Source organism: Schistocerca gregaria, chromosome X (genome assembly GCF_023897955.1).
Source record: "Schistocerca gregaria isolate iqSchGreg1 chromosome X, iqSchGreg1.2, whole genome shotgun sequence".
NCBI classification, from domain to species: domain Eukaryota; kingdom Metazoa; phylum Arthropoda; class Insecta; order Orthoptera; family Acrididae; genus Schistocerca; species Schistocerca gregaria.
Window position 1 is genome coordinate 829,401,078 of NC_064931.1, and position 19,208 is coordinate 829,420,285.

General features: G+C 39.0%; 1 protein-coding gene across 1 annotated transcript in view; it reads left to right on the forward strand.

The window, feature by feature from the left end:
- Positions 1-19,208, forward strand: part of LOC126298556 (uncharacterized) — a 902,811-nt gene that overhangs the window by 758,127 nt on the left and 125,476 nt on the right. The window contains exon 9 of the mRNA XM_049989913.1: positions 13,497-13,561. Coding sequence (XP_049845870.1) covers positions 13,497-13,561 — 65 coding nt within the window. The remainder of the gene's footprint in view (positions 1-13,496; positions 13,562-19,208) is intronic.

The window sequence follows — 19,208 nt, forward strand, 5'->3', positions numbered from 1 at the left end:
GTGTTATTTTGCGAGCGACTATCGATCATGCCGTCTTATGGTTGCACACAACATGTTGCTGAGTCGGGAAACCTTACTGAAAAAATTAAATTTATTCGCAGTTGCGAATATGGATAATCATCAGCTGTATAACGGAACGATGAGAATGATAACTGGTGCTGAACCGTGATTGGAACCCGAATTTCCCGCTTATCGCGAACGGTCATTTTATCATTAGGGTATCCGAACACGCCTCACGGCCAGACCCAGACTTCCGTATGTTGTTATCCATGTGTCTACAACCTGCACTCGTACATCCATTATCTACATTCCCGTACTGGGGAGAGAGACATTTTAATTGAAAGTCGCTTGCCCGGTGTCGCCGGATAAATACACTCCTGGAAATTGAAATAAGAACACCGTGAATTCATTGTCCCAGGAAGGGGAAACTTTATTGACACATTCCTGGGGTCAGATACATCACATGATCACACTGACACAACCACAGGCACACAGACACAGGCAACAGAGCATGCACAATGTCGGCACTAGTACAGTGTATATCCACCTTTCGCAGCAATGCAGGCTGCTATTCTCCCATGGAGACGATAGTAGAGATGCTGGATGTAGTCCTGTGGAACGGCTTGCCATGCCATTTCCACCTGGCGCCTCAGTTGGAGCAGCGTTCGTGCTGGACGTGCAGACCGCGTGAGACGACGCTTCACCCAGTCCCAAACATGCTCAATGGCGGACAGATCCGGAGATCTTGCTGGCCAGGGTAGTTGACTTACACCTTCTAGAGCACGTTTGGTGGCACGGGATACATGCGGACGTGCATTGTCCTGTTGGAACAGCAAGTTCCCTTGCCGGTCTAGGAATGGTAGAACGATGGGTTCGATGACGGTTTGGATGTACCGTGCACTATTCAGAGTCCCCTCGACGATCACCAGAGGTGTACGGCCAGTGTAGGAGATCGCTCCCCACACCATGATGCCGGGTGTTGGCCCTGTGTGCCTCGGTCGTATGCAGTCCTGATTGTGGCGCTCACCTGCACGGCGCCAAACACGCATACGACCATCATTGGCACCAAGGCAGAAGCGACTCTCATCGCTGAAGACGACACGTCTCCATTCGTCCCTCCATTCACGCCTGTCGCGACACCACTGGAGGCGGGCTGCACGATGTTGGGGCGTGAGCGGAAGACGGCCTAACGGTGTGCGGGACCGTAGCCCAGCTTCATGGAGACGGTTGCGAATGGTCCTCGCCGATACCCCAGGAACAACAGTGTCCCTAATTTGCTGGGAAGTGGCGGTGCGGTCCCCTACGGCACTGCGTAGGATCCTACGGTCTTGGCGTGCATCCGTGCGTCGCTGCGGTCCGATCCCAGGTCGACGGGCACGTGCACCTTCCGCCGACCACTGGCGACAACATCGATGTACTGTGGAGACCTCACGCCCCACGTGTTGAGCAATTCGGCGGTACGTCCACCCGGCCTCCCGCATGCCCACTATACGCCCTCGCTCAAAGTCCGTCAACTGCACATACGGTTCACGTCCACGCTGTCGCGGCATGCTACCAGTGTTAAAGAGTGCGATGGAGCTCCGTATGCCACGGCAAACTGGCTGACACTGACGCCGGCGGTGCACAAATGCTGCGCAGCTAGCGCCATTCGACGGCCAACACCGCGGTTCCTGGTATGTCCGCTGTGCCGTGCGTGTAATCATTGCTTGTACAGCCCTCTCGCAGTGTCCGGAGCAAGTATGGTGGGTCTGACACACCTGTGTCAATGTGTTCTTTTTTCCATTTCCAGGAGTGTACGAATTGCAATGCCTGGTTGTTTAGAAGTACAATGGAATGTTTCTTCGGACATGCCAGAACCACCGTTATAACGTATTTGATCGTTCCTCCCCTTTTCCTGCAACGGCACCGCATTCTGATTGCTTACATCGACATATTTTGACCTCGTGGCAAAAAGTGGAACTATTATTTTTTCAGCATATTCCTTGGCTGCACCGATTAATGAAGAAACCTACAATGTTTCAGCGTCCTGCGATGTATACAGCCCGCACCGCAGTACTCGGAACACCATCAGTTTATTTATAACCAGCCAGTGTAAGTCGACGGTTTATTTGCAAGTTTTATTCGAATTTCTGTATAAAGTGCACATACAGATTATTTAATTCCATTTATACAACAGCAGCTATCAATCATCTACGATACGGATGGTACCGTCTACACTTGCTCGATTGCTTACTGCTCAGTTCTACAATCCATGAAGGGCTCGGAACGCCAATACAACGTTCTTCCATTCTCCCCTAGTCTCCGATATCCGTTTCCGTTTTCGGATCCCCGCCAGCTTAGACCTTCTTCTGCACATTCTCTCCATCGTTTCCTAGACCTTCCTATTACTCTTCTTCCTCCTGAATTTTCCTTTCTCCACTATTCTCGACTCTGGTATTATTCGCATAGGCCCTGTTCTCCATACAGGTAGTTCAAATCTTCATTCCGTCTACATTACCATCCTTCTATCCATATACTGGTCAATATACCAAAAAAAGAATCAGCCACGAGGAGAGATGGAAACGAAATGAAACTTCACCGCTCGAGAGAGAATATGACGTTATTATGGGGATCACAAAACTGCCTCAAATTTACGAAGTACTTGGTAGAATGAGTCCATTTATCAATATGATGTTGCACACCCTCTTACTTGGATGCACAGCCTATTCCGGGTGTTAAGGTCTTCATAAAGCCTTTGTATCCTCTCCAGATCCAAGCTGACCCACATTGTGATAACTGGTCCTTGGTGCTCTGGATACTCGCTTAGGACTGAGTCGACGTCCGAGCTTGTCTCACAAAAGTTTTATTGGGGCAAGTCTGGGGATCTTGCTGCCCAAAGGGGTGCCTGAACATCACGCAGACAGGTCAAGGAGACACGACCCTGTTGTACGACGAGTGTTCTTCTGCCGAAAAATGGCAACACTATGTTGTTGCATGTGAGGTAACACATGAGGATGCTAGGTGTCTGTGACGTCCCATTATGGAGTCGTCGTGACCTGAAGTCATAGCCAATGGCTCCCACATCATGGGGCCAGGAGTAACAACTACGTGCCTCTCCGAAACGTTAGAATAATCAGATCGCTCCAGTGGTCGCCGACAGTGGTCATCCGGGGTAATGCAGCCTGGACACAACACGAGACCTTTCATCAGCAGTCCACACTTCCCAGTCACGGCAGCACTCAAGACGCACCGGTTTGTGATATGGTGTTAATGATAGCCTACGCATAGTACGACAATTCCCTAGTCTAACTGCTGCAAGTCTCAGATTTGTCCATGGTGACATGGAATGTTGCAGGGAGTCCATTACTTGTTCTCGAACGGTGGGTGCATATTTGAAGTGATTATGATATGCTTGGTGCCCACTACACAGATCCTGTCTTGTGGTGTTAGGCGTAGTCACCGAAACCTTGACGATGAGTGTGCCTGTCCTCAAGTTCGCATGCAGTCCATCGTTGACCCACTGTCACATCCGAATGCCCCACAAACCTGGATACTGCAAGACTGGACCAGACGGCTAAATGGAGACCCACAATTAGACTCCTGAAAATTTCTTTGAGTTACTGATAACGCTGTCTCAAGCGTGTACGCAGCATTTCTGTGTCCTTCAGTGACCACTCAACATCTGACGCTGTTCTCGCCCATTGTACGGGTGTGCCAGGTCTGGTAACAACACTGAACACGAACAACACTAGTCCACTATGGTGACCGTTCTACCTGTCACACAGAATTGCAACTCTACTCATTTACATACTCGTTGATGGTGTGTACCCGTACGAAGTTACATTGACATCCGACGGTGTCTTCTGGGTGCTTCACTTTTTTTTGGTCAAGCAGTATATACTGACTGTCTCTCCTTACAGTCACCCGGACCTATTTCTCTGTTTTTATAGCAGATATTTGCAATTTAGTTTTTTCAACGTGTTTTGGAGCTAGCCCAAAACAAATACTGCTCATCACGTCTTTCATGAGGAGGTCAGTGTCACTGGAAAGCGTCAGTTTATTTCTCATTACCAATAAAATAATTTTGATAGTGGTATTTTACGTAACCATTCGATAGAGTGGTTCCAAATTAGTCTACTGAGATACTTGTTTCTTTGAAATGTATTAGAGGAACGGTAAAACACGAAGAATAACCAGTACTTCATCAGCGATTAAGCAACGCTGCTGCTTGGCGGCAGCTGTCTGGGTGGGCCAGGACTGTGCTGACTCGCTGCTGGAGTACTACTTATTCTTCGTGTTGTACTGTTGTCGTTAACACATACCGATAAAAACATCGCAGTAGACTAATCTGGGACCGCTCTACCGAATGCGCACGTAAAATTAGTCTCGAACGGGAAACAAATCGACACTTCCTTTCGACACTGTGCGTCGCATGAAAAACGTGATTAGCAGATTTTGTTTGAACTGATTCCAGCCACACATTACAAAAACTACAAATATCTGCCGAAACACCAGAGAAAGTCTCCTGACGACTCTTCGGAAGGACATCTTACATGTATTATACCGGGTGATCCAAAAGTCAGTATAAATTCCAAAACTTAATAAACCACGGAATAATGTAGAAAGACAGGGAAAAAATTGACACACATGCTTGGAATGACATGGGGTTTTATTAGAACCGAAAAATTGCTAGATGAGTGAAAGATCTCTTGCGCGCGTCGTTTGGTGATGATCGTGTGCTCTGCCGCCACTTTCGTCATGCTTGGCCTCCCAGGTCCCCAGACTTCAGTCCGTGCGATTATTGGCTTTGGGGTTACCTGAAATCGCAAGTGTATCGTGATCGACCGACGTCTCTAGGAATGCTGAGAGACAACATCCGACGCCAATGCCTCACCGTAACTCCGGACATGCTTTATAGTGCTGTTCACAACATTATTCCTCGACTAAAGCTATTGTTGATGAATGATGAAGGACATATTGAGCATTTCCTGTAAAGAACATCATCTTTGCTTTGTCTTACTTTGTTATGCTAATTAATTCTATTTTTGATCAGATGAAGGGCCATCTGTCAAACTTTTTGTGAGCTTTTGTATTTTTTTGGTTCTAATAAAACCACATGTCATTCCAAGCATGTGTGCCAATTTGTACCTCTGTATCTACATTATTTCGTGATTTATTCAGTTTTCAAATTTATACTGACTTTTTGATTATCTGGTATATATGACCCCATGTCACCCGACATCTGTACGCCTTTCTTCCCACACATAACTCCATTTACTGACTCGATTTCCGTGTCTCGTTTAAACTTTAGTTTCCTTTTCAACTTAACATTCAGATAGCTCTTCAAGTACACGTATAAATTCAATTTGTAAAAGCCATATTCCATGCGAACTTTGTTAGTTTACAAACATCGCAATCTACAGGTAGTCTTGTTTAGCCAGATAAAAATACTGCAGTAGTGAGTTAACATTGGCAACTACGAAATATTCCTAAGCCTCTAAGACAAAATTGCAATGTGTTCTGTGTTTACAACCTACACCTACATCCAAATATGTAACAGTGGCTAGCCTTCATCGGTTGATAACTCACCACAAGTTTCAACAGCAATGAACAGTTGGTCCATCCCACCATCAAATATGTAATTGTGTACACAAAAGTTCATGCCGCATCTTTATTGCATTATTGCTTGGAAGCCAGCCAAAAAGTACTGTAATTACTTCAGTCCAGAGACCGCTGTAAAACTGGCTGTCCGGAATGCTAGCAAAATGTCTTTCTTCAGATACAAACAGTTTGTACACTGATTTCAATTTCTAATATAGGAAAGGAGATTTGTCATAATATACACAATTTATGTTTCATATAGACTTCTTTGGTTCCGCAGATTCACGTTATGGTACAAAATGAAGGAAAGAAGTTCTCCTTGTTTGGAAAGGGGTAAGTACCACTACAAGGGCTGCAGCTCACAGTTGCATGAAGGGATTGACAAGGCAGCATCGTAGTAGGATCAGAAAGCGTACAAGAACATAAAGGTTCATCAGTACGATTCCAGCAATTCTGAATTGATGCCATCCCACAAATACATCAGTTCATCGAGTGAGCAGAATTACTTGAAGTTCTCAGTTCAATAAAAGATCTGTGTATTACATTAGAAAGAACAAAAACTAGGTAGAACAGTTATTGTTCAATTTAACGATGTCGTGCAAATAATCTTACAAAAACAAACGTTGAATGTCATCTCTGTCGTGGCACTGCTAGGAATTTTATATTTTTTTATAATTTATATTTTATTGCAGTGTTAAGAAGGTGGATTTAGCTGTGAACAGATACTTAAAGAAATGTTTGAGACCCTTCTAAAAACTGGCATTCAACAACATTATTTTATGAAGTTAGGTAATCCAATGCAGTTCAGTGCGTTGAGGAAGAAGTTAAGGGGCAGGTTTCCACATTTGTTATTGTATAGCACTGCTGAGATTTCATGACTGAACTAAGCGTAACTGCAACTAAGCCGAGACCAGGAACATTTAGAGAGTGATGACAGATGCTGTGGTGCTGGGATGTTTAGTCATCGATCCACGCTATTCGGCATACGGCAAGTGCAGTAGCAGGCTTCGAAATTTAGGCTCTTCTTCACTAATGAGAGGATGTTCTAGTAAAATAAAGAAAACTAAAAGATGGAAGAAAACAGCAAAATTCTTCAAGAGAAAAAAAAATTTCAGCTCAAAGTCAAGAAAATGTCGGCATCACATGGACCATTACGATGGCTCTTTTCCTCGGTGATAACAGCCGCAGAAAAATGTGAAAAAACTATATCTCTAGGCAGAACAGAGTATTGTTTTATCCTGACAGTACAGCAATAAGTTTTTTCTGAGGAGAGTTGACTATATACAGAAGAAGGCTGACCTTTTTTAAGCTGAACTTCACTGTTCACCAACTAGCACGTATATTTTTGGATAACAAAGGCAGTTCTAGCAACAAAGTATGATTACTTAATCAGATAAAGGAGCCATTTAAATCACTTCAAAATAAACGTCCTTCAAAGAGATACCTGATTTAGTTGCTGGTGAGCTTGTTGTATACGGAAGAGCGTGCGGAAAAATTTGCACGAAACTATGTACATCAGTCAATTTTCGATGGAGGAAACTCCGACGTTATGGACTGACAACAGAAAGAATGCTACTGAAGTGACAAGAGAGGAACAACAGGGGGACGAGAATTTTACGCAGTGATGCAGAGTTGCGCCGGCGCGCCGCTGGACGCCTTAGGTAAGGAGCCTGCTGCCTGTGCTACTGAATATTTACTCAAGGCTCGCGGCCTCCCGCGCGTCCCGATAAGATGTTTTTCCTGTGCTCGCAGGTAGCCACGTAATAAAACCACGCCCCAGATGTCGTTAGCCGGCTTTCACGTACGATATCGCAAGTTTGCGGAGAAATAAAAAGGCGCTCATCTCGCGAGGTCCTTCCGGCGCTCTAGTTTGGCCGCCGTAGTGCCGTGCAACCGAGATACTGCACGTACTACAGCGCCAAATTGTTCCTCTCTTATGGGACACGAGTATTATTGCAGATGTTGTCCAACGTAGTAAATATCCTCACAATGTTACATTGTCTCCATCTCTTGACAGTTGCCGAGACCCCAGTAACACCCCAAAGAGCTAATGTATTTTCCAGTTACTGATAACTTTAGATACAAGGCGCTTAACTATTACGTACGTTGCCTCTAATGGATATTCGTTTTTTCTTTGATTATTTCTGACAGAGCCTTTACCTTTCTGACACTAAAAAAGATGCTACCTGGTCTATAAAGTTACATCATAACGAAAACAGAAGTTGCCCTCTGCCTCAGACTCGTGCCACTAAGACTTGAGAGGAATAAATACAGACATATGCTTTAACTGATCCCTTTGGACGCGCTATTAGCTCAATATCGCAAAATAATAATATGGAACTATCTTCACTTGTTATTTTACGAGAATCTAAAAATTCACCTACCTACTAAAGCAATGCTTTTATTATAATGCAACTAATAATTTCTTTAGATTCCGTAGGCCACACTTGTAACTTCTCTTCCATATATACCGATAGGTTTAATGAGTGTTTGTTTTTTACCCTTCACACACTCGCTGCGTAATACAAATAACTGTAACGCACAACATACTTTTCCTTCCTTTTGAAGCATACAATTCGAAAAAAAAATCCACTGCGGAAAATATACATCAGATTACAAGATAATAAATTAAGGAATGATCAGTCATTAAAATTTCCAAAAACTGGAAGCATATGTCTTAGAAAACGCAAATCGATCATTTGTACAAAAACAAAACCTGAGCGCACATAGAAAGAAGGAGAAACGTCTTATCGAGGTCGTGAATAGTCAAACATAGTCTTCTTAACTCACCGCTTACAACTTTCACATTCTGCTTTTTTCTCAGAGATCATGTAAAAAATAATATGCCTGAGGGAACAGTATCACTGTCCAGAAAATTTCTGTTGTCATTTATTTAATTTCATCAGAAATTTTACTGTGTAAGTTATGCGATATTAACACAAGTCAGATTAATCAATTTAAGCCAAATTTCTCAAGGAAAGTTGTTTTGCAAGATGTCTAATTATGTCACACATGCTAAAGACAGGCTTACCACAATCAGCCAGACAATTCTGTCACTGCCACACTCACATTTTCTTTTCTTCAAACGCGGTTAATGGATTCAGTCTCTCTCTTTTGGGCTATAACAAAGCTTATAAAACCATACTGGGTTCAGCGAAATATTCACGAAACAACTGCCAAACCAATAATCACATCATTGAAGTATTAATTACCGTCAGATGGCTTACGCAATTTAATATATTTATTAAAATTGGAGAAAAGCACTCAGTAAAAATGTTCATCATACCATACTTCTGTCGTACATGGTATCAAGTACACACACTTCAGATAAGTCTTCTTGGCGATGTTTCATTACTCTCCACTTTGATCCCACCGAATAGTGAAGGGAAAGCAGTAACATGTTCAGGCAGCTTTATAAAACATGAGGTCTAAGACAGAGCTACTGAATCATTCTCATTTACACTAGCTTGCTTACTTATGTTAGATATGACTTTGTGAATTCACTGAAGAAACAAAATGCGAGCGAATGTCTTTCCTCGCGACGTGGTTCTGGTCAAGAATATGTCAAGAGACTAGCCAGAACAAGACAGACTAAACAGTTTAAAAAATGTTAAGTTCTCTCCGAGCCTGAAAGATGAATTGCAAGACATAAGATATCCACTACCAACTTCCTGAGAAAAGTATAATTTTCAAATTAAGTAACTGTTCAGATCTACTAAAAAACTACTGGTTTGAAACAGTTTATTGTTTTATTCAGTGTAAGTGTTCTGAATGATAATGTGCAAATTGTCAGAAGAAATAAGAAATAAATGACACCTAAAGATTGTCTACTGCTTTGTTACACCCTTTTTTACATTTTCTGTACCACATAAAACTATCCGTAGGACGTCAATCATAGTGTGACCTCTAAAAATGTGAGAGTAGTACAATGAATTTTTAGCCACTGAGAAAATCCCTCATTAATATCCCGTTAACAAAGTATAGCGAAATTTTGTACAAGATTGTCACTTTTCTGTAGAATGAGACACCACATATAAAATAATAAACATCTAAGAAAACTTGTGTTGTGTTAAAATACCTTGAATGGCTGGATCGTGACGCCCTCTCCGCAGCGTACTGTCACTCTGCATCCAAAGCTGAAAGAAATGAGCATTCAGCTGACCGCAACGCCAGGAGTTCGATTGCTAACGACGTTAGAGAATGAAACGAGATATTTTACTAACTGAAACTGACCACAGAAGAAAATCAAGATATTTGGAAACATCATCGAAAAATTGCCTCCTTGCCAATCTTTATTGAGTACTTATTGCTTTCACCTCCACCGCTATAACAGTGAAATGTTTTCTGAATCGTAAGAAATGCTTACTGCCAGACACTAATTTTGCTCAACATCACCAAATGATATACACAGATGTGACATTTAGCTTCAGAAATCAAAAAGTCATAAGTAGTAGAATGAGTCTGAAGTATGAGGATACGCACAACACAAAATATGTTACCTGCGTTACCGGTATTAGTGGCAGCTCTGAAAATAGAACACTGCACTGGAGCAATGCAATAATGTTTTTATTTTTCAACGGTGTGAAACTTGGTTGCTGTAATCGTATTAAAACTAAATTACTTTCTGCTCCGTTTTCCTTCTTAATTTATTAGAAATATATTTCCTCGATGTATCTGTGCTGATTGAACTGAGCCTGTTGAAGACATGTTTATGCAACTTGCTAAACAACTTAGTATATTCACTCCAAGTCTTATAACTGTACGTGCTTTTGCATTTTTTTAAATACTGCTATATTAATCTCCGTAAATAGGAATGATTACTCTCGTCACGTACACATTCTATGCCGATGCAAGGAGATCTCTCATTATGCATGCAGGGCTGTGCCTTTTGTAATTCAGATGATTAATTCCTTCAACTGTGCCCCTTGTGACATTGTAAGACTACACTGACAACAGGAAACCGCGTAGTTCTCAGTAAATATTCAGTAGCTTTACTGGTTCCTACCACACTGGGTAAGCAACAGGATGCACCTCGTCTCTCTGGCGTCACGTGAAGAGTCATCTACCGCCCAAGTAAGTTCGTAAAAGATAGATATTTGTTCTCATGTATCACGATGATGCCACAGTATCATGAATAAAATGAAAAATGGCTTCTTCAGAATGAAAGATTTCAACTGCTATGCGCAGTAATATTACACAATGTATATACAAAACTCTGGAAATAATACTACACTACATATGGAACGACGCACGATAGAAATCTCAAGCGAATTTTTTGGGAACTCTTGAGGGGGCAACCCTGGTAAACAGGGAAAATTTTGAAGTAATTCTGGTATTCTTTTCATCATTCACTGTCAAATTCAAGGTCGGAAATATTGTCTTGATGAAATAAGAAAAATCATCCCTTCCAGTAGTCAACAAAGACAACGAAAAGAAATTTCTGTAGCAAATATAACGGATCGTTTCCCATTAAATATCTTATACGTTACAGTATTGTAAATTCTGAAACAGGTTTAATAATCTGTGTTATACACGATCGTACGGACTGCAAAAGTTACAGAGAGGAAGGAATAGTGCGGGATTGGAACTACTGCATTATTACGAATAAAAACATTGAGTAAGTTTTCTTCCCTGTACCTGTAACTAATAGTTCAGCGTTCAGTATACTAAAAATTCTAAACCTCAATGCCCCTTTCCCTATAGTCACTAAAGAGGCATATGAACTTGTTGAATTCATTCTTTCTTATTGTATTTTGTTAATGAAGATAACCCATTTCTTGTAGAGGAGTGATCGCATGAGTGCCTGTAATGGAGAAGCACAGCTTTCTGGCAAACTCACAGAGAAGCTTCGTCTACATTTCACCGAGAAGTAATAAGGCAACAGAATAAAACATGGCTATTTGTTGTCGTGGGACTTTAGTTTCTTATCGTATTTACTTTGTATGAGGGTCAAACATCATGGACTGCTAGGAGCATAAGGATTAGAAGAAACGGATTCGCAAGATATCAGAGCCACTCCACAGAAAGTCTGGATTACGTCATTCTATTTACATTTTTAACTCGTAACTGATCCAATCTATAGATTACTGTGATACGAAGGTGAAGAGATAGGCCAGGTAAAGTACTTAAGTTTACAGCACTATTAGAAGGGCTCTGTAGAAATATGCTGTCTGGAACAATAGAAAATTAGCGCAGAATCCTACATATCCCACTGAAAAACAAAAGTAAAATAATGATACAAAAATCATAGAAGATTGGAAAGACTGTCTTGACTTTCGTTTACAGATTGAATTTACCACACTTATGTTATGGTTTGGAGCACTTTATTTACCTTTGGTCAACTCAGAGCTACATAAAGAAGAAGATCGACTCAACTGAATCTCTTGATGGGAAGCAAGAAAGTCGCCACCACGAACGGTCCAGAAAGTGAAGAAGTTATACTACAATGATGTAATGGCAGTTCCACAGACACTATCATTGACGGCATTAAAGGATTTTGTTCAGTATGTTAAAGAAGATAAAAAAAACAGCTAGGTTTTATGAAATTCTTACAAGTGAGAAATACGTCGAGAGAATTCGTACTTGATAGTTATGAGTGGCCAACAGTACGCCCCAGACGAAAAGTGAGTCTTCTGCAGATACTCACTCTAGGTCTTGCAATTAAATTGGTATACCAGAACACGTAACTGCTAGACGACTACATGAAATGAAAGATAATACATTTCACATGTTCTATGTAATGGGATGACTGTTGCTGGGAGTACCTGAGTATGAGGGATGTCACAGGGGTCTGTGGAGAAATGGGAGCTATCCATACAATTTCAGGAACTTACTAGACACCATACTAAAGAAAGGAACAACATGCTTTTACAGAAAAATGATCTCTTCTGTTGAGTTCATCATTTTGTTATTACAGTAAGTAAAGAACGTGACATCCACATCGAAGATAACCAGTTTTTTTAAATAGAATATCTGCAGACAGAGGTGACAGGAACACTATAGGCAACGCAGTTCTAGGCGCACTCGGTACTGATTGCAGTTTGTTCAATGATTCTTGTTCTTTTAATGCAAATTACATGGTTATATTATCACACAACACAGGATAAGTGTACGAATGACTTATTTTCATGCTGAGTGTCTCTACATTTTACAAGAGAAAGGGTTTTAATGTAACTTATGGACAGTTATATTTAGTAATCTTGCAGTGGTAAAAGCAATAGTCAAAAAACATTTGTTGGAGTGAGAACTTCTTTCCTTCCCAGGGCCCACCTTTTAGCGCGGTAGGACACTTTTTTACACTATAAAGTCTCATACAATGATACCCTAACACTATCCTGCCAGCCGCATACTTGACGCCAACGTGGTTTTATTGAACTGGGGATTTACACACTGTTGAAGTTTAAGACGTTCAGTAACAAGAAAGCATGGAACTAACTACTTCGATGAACAAACAATGGCTACATTTTATGAGAATGTTACTTGGAAAGTTGTTCAGTTGTAGGCTAAAACAGCATACGATTACAGTGAGGAAACGTGTCACATAACACACTGAAATACAGCTTTGATTACATTGATGATCTCTGTGCGGCAACGTATTTACTATGTCGGTACAGATTTGTATCGACAGTATATGATGCGCGTGTGTCAGACAAGGTGTTGCTCCTGTTTCTTACTCAGTTCAGTTGAAGTCCTCCGAATGCAAAATCTACCCATATTGCCTCCTTATCCCTCGCTATTAAAAAACGTAATGACACAAATCATGCATTATATAGCAATCTTGAAGACTTTCACAACACAGAAAGAGTAAATTACTTCTTTCCTAGTTTATATTATAAATATGAACTTAAATATTTATTATGAAACTGTAAATTCATTACGTATCAAAATCATAGTACTAATGATTGTCTGCATTTCAGGTTACTGTGTGGTTCACCGTCCTCAGCAGTCTGTACAGTACATCCGTGAAGGAAAAGGGAAAAGGGTGAGTCAACATATGATCTTGCTGCGATCGAAAATATTGGAAAAAGAAAAACAGTTACTGGCAAGAATGAACATACTATTACAAAGAGGAGAGAGCAACAAAATATATTTTTCAGGCTGAGAGGCTACTGAAATCCATCGCATTCTTCATTTTTAATCTTTTCTGACATAATTACCCATCACTTTTCTTGCACGAATCAAAGGAAGCTGCACTGTGATTGGAAAAGTAAGCTATTCCACGTATGGATAGCATTTTTATAAAATGAATGGAAAAAATTTAACTAACAATTTACATTATTTTTTTAAATCGTTGATGGACAGATTAAAGCACAGAATTATGTAATAATTTCAGTCTTATTAAAAGATAGCACATAGCAGTCTAAAGTAAATACTTACATAAACGTTTTTTATGGTGTTCCAGTAATATGAATTGGATATAAAAAAGACTGCGTGATAATATTTACGTCCATAAAGAATTGCAACGAAAATAAATACAAAAAGGGCCTACTTCTGGTACACAAACATTTCTTAATGAGGTTACAACAAATTGTATCAAATTCTTATTCAAATTGGCGCATTGCGACATATATGTGGGTAACTAACACAGATAGAAAAATAGTGGAATAAATTACTAGGTGTTCATAACAGAAAATAATATACATCCTTGAATTTTCTGCAGTATGCTGTCTAATTCAGTCTATTGAACAAATAATTATTTTACTCACAGCCATATGTAGTAAAATTGTATAAATGGTAAGAGAATACGTTACCAGAATTAGTTTGATTTGTGTCATATATCAAATGGTTCAAAGAGTATCATAGTCAATAAATAAAAAAAAGCAATCCTAGATGAAATGAAGAAACTGGTCTTCTGACATAGAATTTGACAATAGCCAATGCAAGTGGTAGTTAAAAATAATGGCTCACTGAAGATCACTTGATGTCATAATCCAAATAATAATGAAAGAGTGATCAATTTGGCACCAATTAGTTGAGTCTTTATATAGTGTGTTGTAAATTTCCAATGCACAAGAATGTTTTGGTAATTCATTATTGTCTACAGGAAAGTATGACGTTGTCTATATTCAAAAACGTTTTATTTCTATTTTATTTTCACTGTTCACTTAACAGAAATATATATCGAAATGTGCTACCTACAGATAACATCTACACAAAGAGAATGAGTTTTGTTACCTCCAACTGCATCAGCATATAATGTTAAAGTGCATTAACCATAAGCAACATTAACAAAAATTTGTTAAATGTTGAATGCAAAGTTATGTATAGTGACTAAGAATTAGGTATAGCTTTTGTGTGTGAGGCAGCATCTTCCTCTCTTTCAGCATGTTCAGTAGTTTCCTTCATAAAATGTTACAGGGAAATGGGAGGATATATGAAAGAAGTTGTCTGGATGACAGTGGAATGATGGAAGAATTAAAAATTAATTCTTCTCTGGAAATAACAATGTAGAAGAATCTACTGAAGTGCCAAAAAATTAACATGAGTTTTATAATGTTCTACAAGCCCATTGAAATGTCTTGAAAAATTTAATATTGCAAAGAAATTAAATGTAAGAGTATATACATAATTCAAAATCGAGTTAACATCATGTAATTTACTTTCACACTTCAGTAAAGTATATCTAAAGTATACTAAATAGGAAAAATGGTAAATAGGATGCCTTAATGAAAAAATTATCGTGGAACCAAAAAAATTCAAAAAATTTTAATCTTGATCTCTGATACTCATGAAAATTAAGGACATGTACAAATCATTATGCGCAACAAGAAATAATGCAATGGAATACACCGAATTATATTTTAATATATTCCACTCCAACTCTTAAAAAACTGAGGAAACTTAAAAGCTCATTATATATACTACAAAGATCATTATACTACCAATAAGCATTGATGATATTAACATCAACATTATAACTCATTTCTCATTTTCTTCTGGCAAAAAGGAAATATATCAGTAACTATTTTCTACCATAAAGTACAGGGAGAAGATCGCCTATAGCAAATAACTGTTTAGCATTTTTCTGAAGGCTAATGAAAGAATCTGCTATTATTATTAATATTATGTTACAAAAATATAAATCAAGAGGAATGTTATTGCTTTGAGAAAATTTTGAGCTATTTGTGAAAATAGATGACATAATAAAAAAATTACGATCATCTACGATACATTACAGAAAATAAAGCCTTCAAGCATATGAGTCATGTCTAATTTAGATAAAACATATAATGAAGTTGACAATTATAGTTATCTATCATAAGGTGAAGAAATAAATCATTAGTGTTATGCAGAAAGTTCACACCAACAAGGACAGAATTTTTAAACCTTCAAACCAAAGGATTTATTAGTTTTTGTGTTACAGGGCTTTTATTGAAGATTTGTGAATTGCTTTCAGTATTAGTGCACATCATAGTTTGTATGTAGTCGAAAAAAATTTAATTTGATGTGCAATACAGTTTTGTTATGAGTGTCTCAATGACTGATATACTTATGAAGAGAAGCATAAAGAATAGATAAATGTGAAATTTACGAACAATATTTTCTATTACGTTTTCACTGGAAAATTTGCTAAAACTGAAGAAAGTGATATTAAAGTGTTTGAAGTACTGTTAACGGTGACGGAAAGCATAAGCATTCCAACAGCTTGAGTTTTATTCTAATGTTGAACGTAGAAGATGACAGGGACAAACTTGTAGTGCAGCCAGCTGGATAACGTGCACAACTACTAAAAACTTCTTTCAGTTGTTATCTGAGTTGAATATTTCTGCTAAGTAAAACACATCAGAGAAAAATATAATACGATTGAGAATCTAATATTGAGGATGAGTGGGTGTTCAAGAAAGCTATAATAACCTTAAAAATTTTTCGTTTCATTTATAAGAGGATATAGCCAGAAAGTTATTTATTTCGAATTTGTAAGTTAACTGTCTGAATTACTTCTATGAGGATCAGAGACGTCGTAATATTTAGAAAAGTCATACCGCAAATAATCCTTGAGTGACATTCATTGGATAATATTTGTGAATTAATATATGATAGCAAAACTAAGACTCTTCTCTGTGCCGGAATTACAATATTATCAGTAATTTATGGAAGTACTGAATAACTGAAAGAATATTGATATAATAACTTAAATACATGTATTCATTCGCTGATGCTGCATAAGTTTAAGTAAGGTATATTTTCATTCACTTTTGTTGCAAGGTTACATCTTTGAAAAAAATAAAACTGAATAGCTGAATGCAGAATAACTGTATTAAGACCATCTTTACAAGTATTGCTGTTTTTATAAGATTCAAAGAAAAAAATATTTCAGAATAATGTAAAAATGAAAAACTGTTGAAGAAAATGGGTACTTCACATTAAACTACAGAACATAATCACAGTGAAGGTAAATAGAATGCAGCCTAACAAAATTAAGAAATGTATTTGGAAGAATATACAGTTAATTAATCGTCCTATGATCGAAATGAACCTAAATTCTCAACTAGTACAGATAATGTGTGTGTGGGCAGTAAATTCCAGAAGATGCAGAACAACCAGACTTCAATACGATCTTATTCTTGGATTCTGAAGCATGAAGGAATAATATAAGTACTTAAAATTCAGCTAGCAAAGTCACTGGAGAAGAGCAGAATCTCGGATTGGACATGGATGAGAAGATCGGCAGTGGCCTGTTCAAAGAATACATCCTGGCATTCGCATTAAGTGATTTTGGGAAACTACAGAAAGCCAATACCTGGATCGCCGGACAGGAATTTCAGCACTGCTTTCCCGACCGAAATCCTGTGCCTTAACCACTGCATCAGCTAACTCAACTTCTGAAGCAGGAAACAATTGCCGTATGTTTCGAGCTAACAGAATTATAACATCGTCCAGAAGAACTTACATGTTAAAAACCTATCATGATAGACCGTCCAATCACTCATCATATGAAGAAATCACCTTATTCAAGCCCGTAAGTTTATCTTCAACAAGCATGCTGCCAAGAACTAATATTTTCAAATAAATGAAGACACGGACGTAGAAGTGGTCTACTTGTATGTAAGTATTTCTCAGGTAAGTTACTGGCAGTACTGTATCTCAGTTTTCCAGAAGTTGAGGGATCAGGTCAGTTGCTAAGAAACAGGATCATTCTAATCAGTACGTGTGTAACAAACTTCATGATAATACACAGCCTAAGGGAAAACATCTTTTTACTTTAAAAGGACTTACAAGCGGCCACCCAGGGACAACTGTTGTGAATAAATGATTTGAACAAATCTCCTGGATGGCATAATTTCTATATATAGTTTACTGTAAAGAATGCTTTCTGTTAGAGGGTGGGTAGCCTGATACCTCATGTGTGTCTCTTGGTGTTATTAAGGTGATTATTTGTTTTATTTATGACCTTATTCTACTAGAAATGCTACCGTCGTATATCTCCTTATATTTAAGCATATATCGCTCTGTAAGTTTCTTTGTACAAATAAAATTGCACTGGGAACTGAATGGAAGTATTAAGTAGTAACGTTAAAGATGATGATGATGACAATAACAGTAATAACAATAACAATAGTGATTTTCATTGCTTGGCATGGATATTACCACATCTTCCGTCAGTACGAGAAACTTGATTGAACAGACATGATCTTTCAACTTATATTAACATGTCAGAACCCATCTTTATTCAGAACACGCACCTAAAAAATCATCTTTGCGTGTCGCAGCTGTATACAGAGTGTACCGACAAGAATTACATTACAAATTGAGAGTAATGTTTATAGATCCACTTCGCCATACTTCCTGTAGCTACACGCGCACCTGTTATGCACGTATATTTTGCAAATTAAGAAACGCTGTCACTGAACTGACAATATACGAGGTCATAGAGCCATAAAGGCTATTCTTTGTCTCTGTCGTCAAAAAAAAAATAGAGAGTTGCTCGGGAGCCATAGTTATTAAAGATAGCAGGCAGAAACTAGGACCTATGGCAGTCTCAGCCCGATCTATTCCTGTCTGTGATCATTGTCACCATTGGAACGGAACTCGTCAGAGTAAACAGTGGGTCATCATTCTCAGCATCCAACTATGGCAACCTTTCACTGTAAACAATCCGCTGACGCGGATAAAGTGAAGTCACCACAGACTGTAGTGGCCTATATAACTAGGATACCTTTATCTGCTACTGCAGTTTATCTTCTTCCTAAGCCTTGCGCATGCAAAGGTAATTTAATTTAACAGGCACATCTGTGAAGTTCTAGTTAGTTTTGACTCTTGTGTCAGTGTTATACTTACGAAAGTGTTCCAGCGACCTTAAAGGCTCGCAACTAATTCATTCACGTTTCACTATTTGTTCAACATGCGGCTGCGACACATCGATGACTCGCTGCACACGTGGTAGTTTCCATGTCCAGCAGTGTCCTCATTGTCATTAACAACAGTTCACTGTGTTTTGCACGCTAACCTGTATCGCAAGAGAACATTACAGATTTCCCGATTAATTTTAAAAGTTAGCAATTCTGAAAAGGGATCTCACGCGTGTAAGAGTTACGAATAACATTGTGCATAGATGAAGGTGTCTGCATCGTGTTGCTATGAACGATTATAGAGTTACCTAATTGCGCGATATCCTCGGCAGTTCGAGA